General features: G+C 41.6%; 2 protein-coding genes across 3 annotated transcripts in view; both read left to right on the top strand.

Annotated features, from left to right (window-relative positions):
- The window catches only part of LOC119484981 (NACHT, LRR and PYD domains-containing protein 12-like), a 956,516-nt gene that overhangs the window by 525,423 nt on the left and 415,923 nt on the right, over nt 1-15,170 (top strand). The gene's annotated exons all lie outside the window — the stretch shown is intronic.
- On the top strand, nt 2,399-9,336 carry ccsapa (centriole, cilia and spindle-associated protein a). 2 transcript variants are annotated; one of them, XM_037764298.1, is made up of 4 exons: nt 2,399-2,573; nt 4,474-4,860; nt 7,698-8,044; nt 8,728-9,336. In XM_037764298.1, the coding sequence occupies exons 2-4, from the start codon at nt 4,518-4,520 to the stop codon at nt 8,905-8,907; spliced, it is 870 nt and encodes a 289-aa protein (XP_037620226.1). In that variant the 5' UTR covers nt 2,399-2,573; nt 4,474-4,517; the 3' UTR covers nt 8,908-9,336. The 2 variants fall into 2 exon arrangements, with proteins under 2 accessions (XP_037620226.1, XP_037620225.1); XM_037764297.1 differs by having other exon boundaries at nt 2,404-2,573; nt 7,695-8,044.

Raw genomic sequence — 15,170 nt, 5'->3', positions numbered from 1 at the left:
TGCCGGAGACGAGATTCGAACTGCCTCTCAAGTGGACATGTATTGTTCCCCCCGAAAAGCACAAAAAATAATGTTTTTATTCTTTAACAAAAATACTATGGTGTATAAAGACTTCAAAACACCATGTGGGTGAAAATAAGAGCTACAGAATTGTGTTTTCTTCTCTCTTTCTCTCTCTTTCTCTCTTTTTCTTTCTTTTCCTCCTCTTTTCCTCTCCCCTCTTTCTCCCCCTTTTTCCACCTTCTTCCCCCGCCCATCCAGACTATCGTTCCCCAGCTTTAGCTCAGTGTGGTAGATAACTGGTTGGAATACTGGAGGTTGTGAGTTCGATCCTTATGCGACACAGTCTGTTTTCAGGTCTAACTTCTAATGACGAAGTCAAATACACCAAGAGAACAGTCCTCAGTGCGTGTGGCATTAGTGGCCTGGTTGCTAAGTTCCCGGTTCTGGCTGCAGCAGAGCGGGGTTCCATCCCCATCCTCACATCGATGCCTGGTGTTAACAACAGATACAACTGGATGCAACAGAAATTAGAACAAATTTTACCACGTATTTGGTTAGGGGATTAAAGGTTAGAGGTTAGGGTTAAAACGTAGCAATCTAATTGATTGGACCAGGTGTATAAAATTCTTGAATATATAATAAATAAATAAATATAATAAATATAATAAATAAATATATACCCTATCCTGTATAATATATAACCCTAGCATGTATAACCCTAACCCTAACCTGTATAATATATAACCCTAACCTATATAATATATAAACCTAACCCTAGCCTGTATAATATATAACCCTAACCCTAACCTGTATAATATATAACCCTAACCTATATAATATATAACCCTAACCTGTATAATATATAACCCTAACCTATATAACCCCTTTAATGTAATATAATGATATATTTATTTTTGTAATATATTTGCCTCTATGTCCTTCAACATCTCCTCAGCAGCATGGACGATGGACGATGGACGCTGGCGCACCACAGCACCTTCAGTCCAGAAAACCTTCCCGTTCCTCAAAGCTGGAGAGAACCCCAACCCCTACCCCTACCCCTACCCTAACGGCTGGGAGAACCCTAACCCAATTTCACAGTAAAATTTGTTGCAATTTCTGTTTCATAACCCCCCAGTGTTATCTCTGGTAAACCCTGGGAGGAGACGCTGGACTCACTCCACTGTCGGGCACCGGGCATCGATGTGAGGGTGGGGATGGAACCCCGCTCTGCCGCAGCCAGAACCGGGAACTTAGCAACCAAGCCGTCAATGCCACACACACTGAGGACTGTTCTCTTGGTATATTGACTTCATCATTAGAAGTTAGACCTGAAAACAGACTGTGTCACATAAAGATCGAACTCACAACCTCCAGTACTCAAACCAGTTATCTACCACACTGAGCTACACTGATGATGAGTTTCATTTTGTATTTGACTTCTTCATTTGAAGTTCGCCCTCAAAACTCACTGTGTCAGCTAAGGATTGAATTTACAACCTCCTTTATTCTAACCTGCTATCTACCACACTGAGTTATTTCACAAGCCATATTATAGCATGTCAACAAAACAGAACCAATAAGTCACAGTATAGTATGTTGAAAAGAGTCAAAAAAATGTCATGAAAAAAGGTCACATTATAAGATAAGATATTCCTTTATTAGTCCCAAAGTGGGGACATAATTTGCAGTGTACAGCAGGAACAAGAAGCATCAGTAAAAACAAAGAAATCAAGACACAACACAGTAAAAAACACAAAAAAACTAAAAGTAGACAGACATATAAAATATGAACAATTTAAAGGGACTATTTGTAACTTTCAGAAATGCTTGTTAACAGCGACACCTGTGGCCGTGAAATCAACGAAAGTCAGCTTCGGGCTCGCGCTTGCTCGCTCTAAATAGACCTTAACGAGCTCAACACAGTGAGGCGACACACATCAGCTAAAACCACAACATCACTCTATATTTCAGCTGCTTGGCAGTAATGTTAGCTGACCAGACGAAGGTCTCTCCATGAACATGATTTAGATCTGATCCTAGTGTTGGCTTTTCCTGCCTCAGTGCAGGAAGCTGTTTGCTCTACGTCAGCTAGGTTGTAGCTCTCCTCGGCTCCTCAGCTCGGCTCAGCTCGGCTCGGCTCCTCTCGGCTCTGCTCGGCTCCTCGGCTCGGCTCTCCTTGGCTCTGTTCGGCTCTGCTCGGCTCCTCTCGGCTCTCCTTGGCTCTGTTCGGCTCTGCTCGGCTCTTCTCGGCTCCTCGGCTCTGCTCGGCTCTGCTCGGCTGTTCGGCTCTGCTCGGCTCAGCTCGGCTCCTCTCGGCTCCTCGGCTCTGCTCGGCTCTTCGGCTCTGCTCGGCTCAGCTCGGCTCCTCTCGGCTCCTCGGCTCTGCTCGGCTCTTCGGCTCTGCTCGGCTCAGCTCGGCTCCTCTCGGCTCCTCTCGGCTCCTCGGCTCTGCTTGGTGTTTGTTAGCTGTCAGTCGGAGAGCAGAGAGGCGTCTCACCGCGGGACTGAAGGGACAGATCGGAACCTCCAGGAACCAGAACCAGAACCAGAACCAGGACCAGGTCTGGGTGAGTAGACTGATCTCCGACCGGTATACGGTTAAACCCGTTAAACCCGTTAAACCTCCTCAGCTCACCGTGTACCGGTCCTACCGGTCCTACCGGGGCTTACCGGAGCCGTCAGCTGGTAACGGTACCGGCTGAGATGAGGCTCTATCTCTCACACGATATTTAGAACTCATATTTACTGAATGACGTGTTTTAATCTCAGGATATAAAACCGGCTGTATTGTTGTTTTAAAGGATTAATGTGACGTTATAACCGGATGTTATAACCGGATGTTATAATGTGACGTTATAATCTGACGTTATAACCGGATGTTATAGCTGGATGTTATAATGTGACGTTATAATCTGACGTTATAACCGGATGTTATAACCGGATGTTATAGCTGGATGTTATAACCGGATGTTATAACCGGATGTTATAACCGGATGTTATAGCTGGATGTTATAACCGGATGTTATAACCGGATGTTATAACCGGATGTTATAGCTGGATGTTATAACCGGATGTTATAACCGGATGTTTATGGGTGTGACTGTGGAAATTAAAGCCTTCAAAATAAGAGTGTTTCAGTTACAGGGAAAAATACACCAATAAATGATCAATAATTTGTGTTTGACACTGAACGTTGTCCCGGTTTCGTCCTCGGATCAGATGTAGGTCAGCTCAGATAAAATGAATAATGAATATAGTTTATTGTCACTAAAGATAACAGATATTTAGATAATTAAATAGAATAAAATAAAATGTGTGTGTAGGCGGGAGGACTCCTGTTATTGGTGCTGTAGTATTAGAGTACTAGCAGTTGTAGTACCGTCAGTAGTAATACTATAATAAACCTCAATCCTCCTCTGAGGGTAATCTGTTGGGCAGGGAGGGGGGGCGGGGCTTAAAGGTAGACCACACCTGGCAGAAACACGTCTATGTATATATCTATGTCTATGGGCTGCAGGTAGATCCTCTCAGAAACCTACAAATGAATTGATTTGGTAGAATATGATCAGCAGTGTTGTAAAGTAACTAAGTACATTTACTCGAGTTCTTGAACAGGTACTTGTACTGTACAATGGTATTTCTTTTCATGCCACCTTGTACTTCTACTTCACTACATCTCGGAGGGAAATATTCAATGTTTTACTTCACTACATTTATCTGACAGCTTTAGTTACTTTACAGATTAAGACATTCATTTGACATATGAAGAGCTCATAATAAAATATGATGCTTTGGTATAAATGTAACTGTTTATACAAGAACAGCTGAAATAATTAGTTAATCTATCAATTAGAAAATTAATAATAATCATTTGAGTTATTTTTTTAAGCTAAAATGCCAAAAACATTTCATGGTTCTCAACTGTGAGATTTTATTTCTTTCTCTTTTATTTATTTAAATGTATTTTAAATACTTTGAGGTTTGTGCTGTTGGTTGGACGAAGCAAACGTTGTCACTTTGGATTATCTCTGATATTATTATAATTTTTTATTGTAAAGCACTATTATTATTATTATTATTATTATTATTATTATTATTATTATTATTATTATTATTATTATTACTCTGGCTCATTGTGACGGCATTTCTTACTATTTTCAGAAGTTTTATAAAGTAAACAAATCAATCGATTAATGGAGAAAATACTCAGCAGATTAATCTATAATGAAAACAATCTTTAGTTGAAGTCACTAATTTAACGGTACTCATAACTGTCAGTGATAATTCTCTGGAAGCTCTAGTAGATGTGATGATGGTGCAGCCGTCTGGCCTCCTCTGGTCTGCTGATAATAAACGGACTCCGTTGCCCGTCAGGTTTTACGGGACGATCCTGTTGAGTTCTGCTCGCAGCTCTTGTTTCCATTTAATTTAGTGAATGTCAATGTTTCATTGATCTGCTCTCCACAGTGTGAAGACCCAGACCAGAACCAGACCAGAACCAGACCAGAACCATGGTGACCAAGAAGATACGGACGGAGTACATGAAGAAGTTCAGGGATCCCAAATGGGAGACGTTTTCCAAATGTTACGAGGACTCTCTGAAGTACCGTCTGACCCGGCGGGTGATGGAGCATTCTCACAAGCCCTGGTTCTGGGAGGGCTGGGACAACGGCTCCGACTCCAGCGGCTGGTCCACGCCGAGGCTGAACAGGAACAAAATCGCCCCTCTGTCCCTCCCGCCACCGCCGCCGCCGTCCTCTGAGGTGAAGCAGCTGTTGTCCAGTCCCGGACCAAAACCTCCTTCTGAGGACGGACAGACTGGAGACGTGGTTGTAGACGCTGCACCGACTGCAGGTGAGGAGACCGGTATCAATACTGACTGATTAACTGATTAACTGATTAAATCAATTATCAAGCAACAATACCAAATATTATAACGCTGGTTCCAGCGTCTCTCTGGTGGAAGTACCCGGAACATTTGAGTCTTTATAACCCCGCGACAACGTAGACGGGGTATGTAGCGCTCTGCGTGTCCGTCCGTCCGTCCGTCCGTTTCGTTTCCGGAGCAGAGCTCTGAAACTATTTAACTTATGCCCGGTTCAGACTCCACGATATCAGCCCAATTGTAGCCCGACACGGCCGTCGTAGGGGATCGGGAACGATAAACGAGTCATGTGTGAAACTCGATCCTCTTATCTCGTGTAGTGTGTCATAGTACACGACAACCGACGCCACGTCTGGGACGCCCCACGACACCCAGAGGAAAGTCTAGCCTGTCAGAATTTTTCGTCTCGACACGTCTAGTGGGACATCTCCAACGACGTGTTCCTTTGCGTTGACCAATCAGGTGCTCTCTCCAGCACGCAGTCTCAGTCAGGTCACTTGATAATGAACAAACATGGCGAAAAGGAGGAGTGATGGCGAATTTGCTGTCGTCAGGTGGGACAACCAAACTGACTGAAGTATGGACAGCCCGTTCCGTCCTCTCTGTGCCACCCAGGAGAACATCCACAACCCTTTTTTCTTTCTTTTCTTTTTCTTTTCGCAACACAAGACCGCCAGCATCACACACAACGCTTCTGTCGCCATGATTGACAGTTGCTTCAACCGCCTCCCCGATGACGTCTGAACTCGCGCATGATCGTGGAATACGACGTGCCTCGATCGGTCGTGGTCATACGTGTTGTCTTGCCGGTCACCCACCAAAACACTGCAAGAGTTTATGGCGCTGTGATCGTTAGATCTGACATGGTGACCATCGTCAAAGACCAAAATATCCTGGAGTCTGATCCCGGCATTAGGAACTTCAAATATGGACCACATTGTGAAAATCTGGTGAAGGAACGCCAAGTACCGGTCACATGACCGGAGCACAGCCAATAGGAACGCTCTCCTGCCTGAAGACAGAGCCATGAGGAGGAGCAGAAGTCTAGTTTTCTCTCAGAACGCTTGGATTATAATATGCTGAAAGGTTATTATGGGATTTAACTCCAATGATGCCAAAAATATATACTGCCTGCTGCAGCTTTAATCCAAAATGTTACAAAGCGGGTGTATTGTGTGTCTCAGAGGGTCGATCAGGTTGCAGTTTGAGGACTCTAATAACACCCTGGTTTGGGATTTATTTGAGAAAACAGGGATTCATACGATCGGCTGTACTTTAGTTGGAGAGAAGGTTTCCTGTCTTGCTTCCAGGAATATTTTGGGATAATCTAACGGAGGCCGGACGCCGGTTTAACCTCGGGGGACGCCGATGCTAAAAATATTTGGACTGAAGGTTCAGTGATCAGACGGGACGCTTTCCTCCTGTTCAGATATAAAAGACCTATTGTGTCTCATTTCCATGGCATGCATTTCAGACAGGAGAGTGTCCGGTATAAAAGCTCCAGATACAGAATACTTAACAACATATTCATCTGGAAATCAACATATTATCATATCCTGTCACAGTACGCTCTGTCAGGGGAATAAAAACACTAGATTGTAATCTTCTTTCAATCAGATCATTATCAGCATGTCAACGTTCTCTGTCTCTAACCTGCAGCGTTCTCTGTGTCTTTAACCTGCAGCGTTCTCTGTGACTCTAACCTGCAGCGTTCTCTGTGTCTCTAACCTGCAGCGTTCTCTGTGTCTTTAACCTGCAGCGTTCTCTGTGACTCTAACCTGCAGCGTTCTCTGTGTCTCTAACCTGCAGCGTTCTCTGTGACTCTAACCTGCAGCGTTCTCTGTGTCTTTAACCTGCAGCGTTCTCTGTGTCTTTAACCTGCAGCGTTCTCTGTGTCTCTAACCTGCAGCGTTCTCTGTGTCTCTAACCTGCAGCGTTCTCTGTGTCTTTAACCTGCAGCGTTCTCTGTGTCTTTAACCTGCAGCGTTCTCTGTGTCTCTAACCTGCAGCGTTCTCTGTGTCTCTAACCTGTAGCGTTCTCTGTGTCTCTAACCTGAAGCGTTCTCTGTGTCTCTAACCTGCAGCGTTCTCTGTGTCTCTAACCTGCAGCGTTCTCTGTGACTCTAACCTGCAGCGTTCTCTGTCTCTAACCTGCAGCGTTCTCTGTGTCTTTAACCTGCAGCGTTCTCTGTGTCTCTAACCTGCAGCGTTCTCTGTGTCTCTAACCTGCAGCGTTCTCTGTGTCTCTAACCTGCAGCGTTCTCTGTGTCTCTAACCTGAAGCGTTCTCTGTGACTCTAACCTGCAGCGTTCTCTGTGTCTCTAACCTGCAGCGTTCTCTGTGACTCTAACCTGTAGCGTTCTCTGTGTCTCTAACCTGCAGCGTTCTCTGTGTCTCTAACCTGTAGCGTTCTCTGTGTCTCTAACCTGAAGCGTTCTCTGTGTCTCTAACCTGCAGCGTTCTCTGTGTCTCTAACCTGTAGCGTTCTCTGTGTCTCTAACCTGAAGCGTTCTCTGTGACTCTAACCTGCAGCGTTCTCTGTGACTCTAACCTGAAGCGTTCTCTGTGTCTCTAACCTGCAGCGTTCTCTGTGTCTCTAACCTGTAGCGTTCTCTGTGTCTCTAACCTGCAGCGTTCTCTGTGACTCTAACCTGAAGCGTTCTCTGTGTCTCTAACCTGCAGCGTTCTCTGTGTCTCTAACCTGCAGCGTTCTCTGTGTCTCTAACCTGAAGCGTTCTCTGTGACTCTAACCTGCAGCGTTCTCTGTGTCTCTAACCTGCAGCGTTCTCTGTGTCTGAACCAGCAGTTACAGAAAACGGTGTGAACGAAGCCAGCGGCGGTTCGGTGACGGCAGCTCTAAACAATGGCGGACCCTCAGAGGACACGGCGACAGACGACGGTCCTGCTGACACGACGTCTTCTGACGGGGAGCCCGTAAACCCGGTACCGAAACGACGTCACCGCCGCCGCACCCCTCGGTCTGAGCCGGGACAAGCGGACGGTTACCACGGCGACAAACCGGCCGCGGCACGCAAACCGCCGAGAGCGAAGAGCCAACCTCCGGTCAGCACCAAGGAGAAGGAGAACCGGAGACCGTCCAGCCGACTGGACTGGACCGAGAGACGGACGGAGGTCCGGAGGACACCAAATGACGTGAGTGTTTGTCTCACCGAGTAAAAACTTTTGTAAAAACTTTACATTTATTAGTTAAAGGTTAGAAAACCGTCCCGCATCCTGCACATTACAATCCGTCTACAGGCTGAGAGAGGAAACGTTTTTGGTTAAAACCTGTTCACACGTTGGCTATGAAGTAATATTAAAAAAAGGTTTATATGTGTAAAAAGGTACATTCAGTCCCTTTAAATGTCCTTGTGATGTGTAGCTCACTGCAGGAAGTTAACAGCTTTCTGTTGTTTGCTTCTTTTGATTCACTTTAAATGTAGTTTTATTGAACTTCCCGGGTTTTATTTGTGCCGTTTGTTTCACTGAACGTTTTGTTAATAAATGCCACTTTTTTTGCACTAGTCCTGCTCATCATCCTGGTTTTTCAACCTCCCTTTTTAAAGTGCCACACCAGCTCATCTGCCCCGTTATATGGGGCGCCAGCGCTGCAGTAGTTTGAAATGCAAAGAACCAGGATGTAAAGTGTTCTCAGGAAGCCAGGAGAGAGTTTCAGAGCAGCTCGACCTCGTCCACGGGACACCGGAGAAGTGAAGCCGTGTCACCAGAAACTCTGCACACATTAATAATGAAACACCGGTGTTGCTTTCAGAAACGAATCCTCTCTCTCTCTCTCTCTCTCTCTCTCTCTCTCTCTCTCTGGTTTCTCCTCTCAGAGCAACACGTCCGATGCCTGCGTTCAGACCCGGCGGGAGTCCGACAAGCGGAGCTCCAACCCGGACCGCCGGCGGGCTCGGTCGGCCGACCTGGAGAAGACGAGGCGGTCGCAGCTGACGGTGGTGGACGACCGCTGGATGACGGAGTACATGCGCTGCTTCTCCGCCCGGCTGAGGTAGAGACGGGACGACGTGTTTCCTTTACTTCCTCACTGAGGAGCAGATATCATACGGCGGAACAACGGAGAACCATGTCGTCTGGTTCCAGTCCGTCAGCGTCCTGTAAAGAGTGGATCGCTGCTGTCGAGGGAAAAAAAAACACCCCAAAACTTTATGTGGTCATTTAGCTAAAGACTGTTATTTAATTTAACCTAACATCCATGATAGTAGAACGTTCGGATCAGAGTGGAGTAATGAAGTGAATCCACATTAATATGAAGCTCACAAACAAAGTCTTTATATCATAAATAAGGCCGTCAATGGATATATTTAACCCTCTGAGACCCGACGTGACTGTCTGTCAGAGGCTCTAGTAGTTTTAAAGGTCCCATATCAGCTCATCTTCAGGTTCATACTTGTATTTTGTGTTTCTACTAGAACATGTTTACATGCTGTAATGTTCAAGTAACCCTTCATTTTCCTCGTACTGTCTGCCTGAATATACCTGTATTCACCCTCTGACTGAAACGCTCCGTTTTAGTGCATTTCAATGGAATTGCAACGGAATTGTGTTACTAGGCAACAGCTTGGGTCCATGTTTACTTCCTGTCAGCTGATGTTATTTACATACATTGCAACAGGAAATAAACTGGGATACATTTAGAATGTTAACATTTAAAACCGTGTGATGGTCTAAGTATTGTATATTTGTGACATCACAAATGGACAGAAATCCTAACGGCTTGTTTCAAACGCACAGTTTCTGAATACGGGCTGTGTGTGTTTTTCCGTAAATTGAGCGTTTTGATAGTTTAACAGTATTTATATAAAGCACTTAAACCTGCTTTATAATGTTAAAGACGAGAAAATCTCACTTTTTACAATATGGGACCTTTAAAGCTAAAGTAGTGAAGCTAGTTCACACAACACAAGTGCTCGCCTTCCAATCGCCGGAAAAAAAATGCAAATTCTTGCAGAAATCTCCAAAATGTCAAAAGTTTTTGATCCCAAATCACAGCATGGCATTTTCTCTGGTGTTCCTCAAGGTCTTGGTGTCTTAATGTGGTATTCTGGAGGATTATTGATCATTTTTATCAATTCTCCAGTGGAAAAAAAATGGTTAAATTTAGCACCAAATCTGTGGAACAAATGGTATCAACACAACAACTTATGAGACATAATAGAGCATGGAGATGACCGTCAGATACTACTATCATCATGTTCTAAACCCTGATACACTTTTAATATGCATTTTGATTAACTAATTAATGTTTATTTCTGATTAATGACTAGAACATCTTGACCCTCAGTGCTGAGCAGCATCAGATTAATCTCCAGGTTCTCAGCTTTCAGATGATGTACACCACTTCTATGTGACATCTACTGTTGACCTGCTATCTCCCCCTAAAGACCCCCCTAAAGACCCCCCTAAAGACTCCCTAAAGACCCCTGGACCCTCCTAAAGACCCCCTAAAGACCCCCTGGACCCCCTAAAGAAGACTAGAACGGGTCTATTGAGGGTCTCAGAGGGTTAAAGAGGACGTATTATTATACTACGACTACTTCCTCCTAAACTACACTAACTGTATATTGGGGTTGTTTGCAGTATGATGCAGAGGTCAGAGGTCAGAGGTCAGAGGGGTTATAATTTACTGCCCAGGTGATCTCTACTTGTGATGTGTAATCGGGGTTCAGGTTGAATGAAACCTGGATGAAAGTGTGTTTTTCTCCCGACAGCAGCGAAACCAACGGAACAGTTTAGTTCTTCATGTCTGACGGACTGAAGTCGGTTTTCTGTGTTTGATGACGAACAAACATCAGAAACTCTCTGAATGTATTTAATTTCTGAGCATGAAAGTCTCCAAACACTCTGCTGTGCTTTATTTATGTATTTATGTATTTATTAACGTTCAGTTCTCTCTCACTGAAGGCAGCTGTGTGCGTGTTTATAACTCATAACTCAACGGACCAAACTGGAGTATTTTTGATATTTGACTATTTTGAATCTCAAATTTAGATTAAAATAAACTCCACATAGAAACACCAGATTTATCAGATAAAGTTAGTATTTAAAGTATTTTCAGAGTAGAAACTATATTTAAGATGTGCTACCTTTATAATAATAATAATCTACTGGTTTACATTGATTTTAATAAAGAGGAATAATCTGCATGGTGCTCTTCTGTTAACGGCTAAAACTCTTAATTCTCTTAATTAAAACTCTAACGAGAGGGGGCGATTATGCAAAAGTAAAGACTTAATTTAAAGACGTGTTGCTTCAGGAGAAGTTTTAAATCATAACTTTGTGAGATTAATTCAAATGAAACACAATAATATTGTTAATTTATGTTGCTTAAAGGTGCTGTTGATAACAATCATAACATTCAGCCACTACATGTCTCCGTTTCCGTCCCCCGTCTCATTGCGTTCACTTCACAACAAGTCGTTGCCGGACATTTACCGTTAATCTCAGACATTTATCTGTTTTTGTCCACGCTAACTGAAGACACGCTAACTGAAGACACGTTAACTGAAGACACGTTGACTGAAGACACGCTGACTGAAGACACGTTAACTGAAGACACGCTAACTGAAGACGCTGACTGAAGACACACTAACTGAAGACACGCTGACTGAAGACACACTAACTGAAGACACGCTAACTGAAGACACGCTAACTGAAGACACGTTAACTGAAGACACGTTGACTGAAGACACGTTAACTGAAGACACGTTGACTGAAGACACGCTGACTGAAGACACGCTAACTGAAGACACGTTAACTGAAGACACGCTGACTGAAGACACACTAACTGAAGACACGCTGACTGAAGACACACTAACTGAAGACACGCTAACTGAAGACACGCTAACTGAAGACACGTTAACTGAAGACACGCTAACTGAAGACACACTAACTGAAGACACGTTAACTGAAGACACGCTAATTAATTTAGAAACTTTTTCAGGAACTGATGAAGCTTTTTCCCAGACGTCTGAATCTCCGGAACGCCTTCAGGAACATTTTCAGTTCACAGTTTAATGATCTTTAACAGTTATGTTTAATCAGAACTTTGACATTTTCTGTCATTCGGACACTTTAGGAACTCAAGAATAATCTTTATAGAAGCTCAAACTCTTGGGAATAATTTCGTGAATTTTGTTTCAGAGAGTTTTACACCTTTATAGAAACTGAGTTTTCTTTGCTAATATCAGGAACATCTCTATAAACTTCTCCAGAAGTCAGTAAATCTTAGAACACAGAACCAGCGGCGATGAAGGTCGACTGTAGCGTCGCCTCACGTCTCTTTTGTCTCGACCAAAAAGTTACACTCGAACACACCGCAAAGACGACAGCCGGCAACCGACTGCCACGTACGGTCTGTTACTGCGTGAGAGGAAATAACTCTCCTCACCAGCAGGGGGCGGTAGTCTGTATTCATCATTCAGAAAGGGAAACAGGAAGAGCGAGGACGGCTGTTTCTCTTCTCCTGCACTGATTGGTTGAAGCTGAACAGCCAATCAGAGCGATTTCTCTCACCAACGAGCTCCGCCGCTGATTCAACATGTTGAACGGTGACGGACACGCCGTAAAAACTAAACCAACACTCACAGACGACCTCAAACTGTCCGACGGCCGACTGTCAGCTCGCCGTTTCAGGACCTTTAAAAACCTTAAAAACCATTTTTGGAAAATGTTTCGGTAAAATGTTTAGGAGCTCAGCGACGTCGTTAGAAGACGGAACCAAACGTTTGATATCTTCCACAGATATTAAACAAAACATTCATTTTGGACCCGCCAACGTTTTTTAAATGATTAATTCACAATCATATTTATTCCAGGAAAAGCCAGACTGTTATTCAGCAACTTTCTAAAGTCTCTGTGGATGTTTTATTATTTAAAAAAACAATATTCATCTACAGAAAAATGTTGTCAATAAGACCTTTAAAACAGCCGAAGCTCATTTTGCTTCATCAGAGTTTCCGTCTCCGCTAACGTCGTAAAGAATTAAAACACTTTTATGAAACAGAACATTAATATTCAGAGCGGCGTCACTAGTTAAAGCTCATAATGTGGTGTATTTAATGAGTGCTGTAATCGTTAAGGTCGTCAGGATGAACGTGGTTTGCCGCCTCAGTAACGCTTTAATTTACACTTTTAATTAAAAATGTTCTATAAAGTTTAACATCAGGGCTCCGTGAGATAACTACTGGTACGTAATTAATAAAACAGTTAAATAACAAATGAATGTTTAAATGTCAATAATTACTCCAAACGACAGAAGAGAAAGTTAATTGTGAATTGAGGAATAAAATAATCACATTTTTCTACTCGAAATCTTGAAATCAGTTTCAGGTTAGGCGTTTATCTCCAGACACGTTCATGTCCAATAAAGTATAAATTTCATTTGACGTTTAGATTTGATCTGTTTCCATCGAATCAAACTGACTCGTGTTTCACCAGTTTGTTTTCTGACTGTTGGATGGAACTAAAACTAAAGATTGTAAACTCGTGGTGACGTCATCGTCGCGTCCCGTGACTCAAACCGAGGGCTAAAGTTCATCACGTGTTCTACGTAACGGGGACGTTTTGTGAGTTAAATACGTTAAAAACTGAATGCATTTAAATTCACTGAGAATGTTTATTGATTTTTAACAGCCACTCTGAATGTGAAAAACTATTTATTATTATTATTATTATTATTATTATTATTATTATTATTATTAATTATTAATTATTTATTTATGATTATTTTCACTCTTCAGTCTGTTTGTTTTTAAAGCGTCCCGTCTGAAACAACTCAGTTATTAATATATTTAATAAAACACGACATGCATCAATTCATGTTAAACATTCAATTCCAACTCCTGATATGATTTTATTCATATTTTCTGACTTTATAAAAACAAAAATCAACATTCAACATGTGAAATCTGCCATTTTGAGTAAAGTTACACAAAATTTAAATATTATGTGTCGCTTTGTGGGTTTTGTTTTTGTGTTTTATTGTCAGATGACGGTCTAAATGTAGTTGTATATATATAATATATAATATATATATATATAATATAATATATTATATATATATATAAATATATATATATATATAATATATAATATTATATATATATATATAAATATATATATATAATATAATATATAATATATAATATATATATCTATATATATTATATAATATAATATATAATATATACTAATATATATTATATATTATATATATTTATATATTATATATATTATATATAGATATTATATATTATATATATACAACTACATTTAGACTGTCATCTGACAATAAAATTCAGTTCTATGATTATATATATATTTATATATATATATATAATCATAGAACTGAATTGAATAGATCGGCTCCATTGTCTGATATTGGATCCGTATCGGTGCTTACTTTACGACAGACATATCATTAAAACACCACGACCGACCAAGTTTAGTTTAAACTGCTGATAAACTGATAAATTAATAAATAAAACTGATCTTTTTTTGTCTGTTATTCCTCTAGGACTGTTGGTTAGCAGTATTACCCATCATGTAGGTTAAAGGGTTTAGAGGTGGGGTAAGAATTTACTGACTTTTCCATTTTACAACATTTATGAAACTACTGATATGATTTTACATTTTGACTTTATAAGAACAAAAATAAAGATTCAACGTGGGAAATCTGCTATTTTGGGGAAAGATACTCAAAATGTCAGGACAACTATTACTGTATGTGTCGCTGTTGTTTTAGTGTCAGATGACGGTCTAAATGTAGGTTGCTTTTTTTCGCACAGACAAACAGAAAATTTAATATTTTCCCTCGAAAATGGTAGAAAATCATAAAAATAAACATCAAAATGTCCATTAAAAATATCATCTTAAAAGTGGCTTCAGGTGTACAAATATTAATATCCACCTTCAAAAACAGATTTTTCCATCTGCGTCAGGTATGAGTTGTTTCAAAGTGGACTCGCGGGCGTCTTTATGGTTTTAAACCTGAGAAGAGTTTGTGTTTTTAACGTCTTCAGCGTGAACAATCGGAACAATCGGAACAATCGGAACAATCTGAGGTTCGTTTTAACGTCGGAGACTCTTTAACCTGTCAGATTAAACCGCCAGCAGGAGGCTCATTATTTAAAAGAAAACGTTGGATTGTTATTTTAACTCCTTAAAATCCAGTTCTCCCCTTTCTATTCATTTCTATTTCCACTCAAGTATCTCTAAGTTGATTAAAGTCCTCTCATTCCTCGCCATCTGAAGCTCC

Source organism: Sebastes umbrosus, chromosome 3 (assembly GCF_015220745.1).
Source record: "Sebastes umbrosus isolate fSebUmb1 chromosome 3, fSebUmb1.pri, whole genome shotgun sequence".
In the NCBI taxonomy this organism is placed as follows: domain Eukaryota; kingdom Metazoa; phylum Chordata; class Actinopteri; order Perciformes; family Sebastidae; genus Sebastes; species Sebastes umbrosus.
The sequence above is the reverse complement of the archived record's forward strand: the minus strand, read 5'-3'. Positions and strand labels throughout refer to the sequence as shown.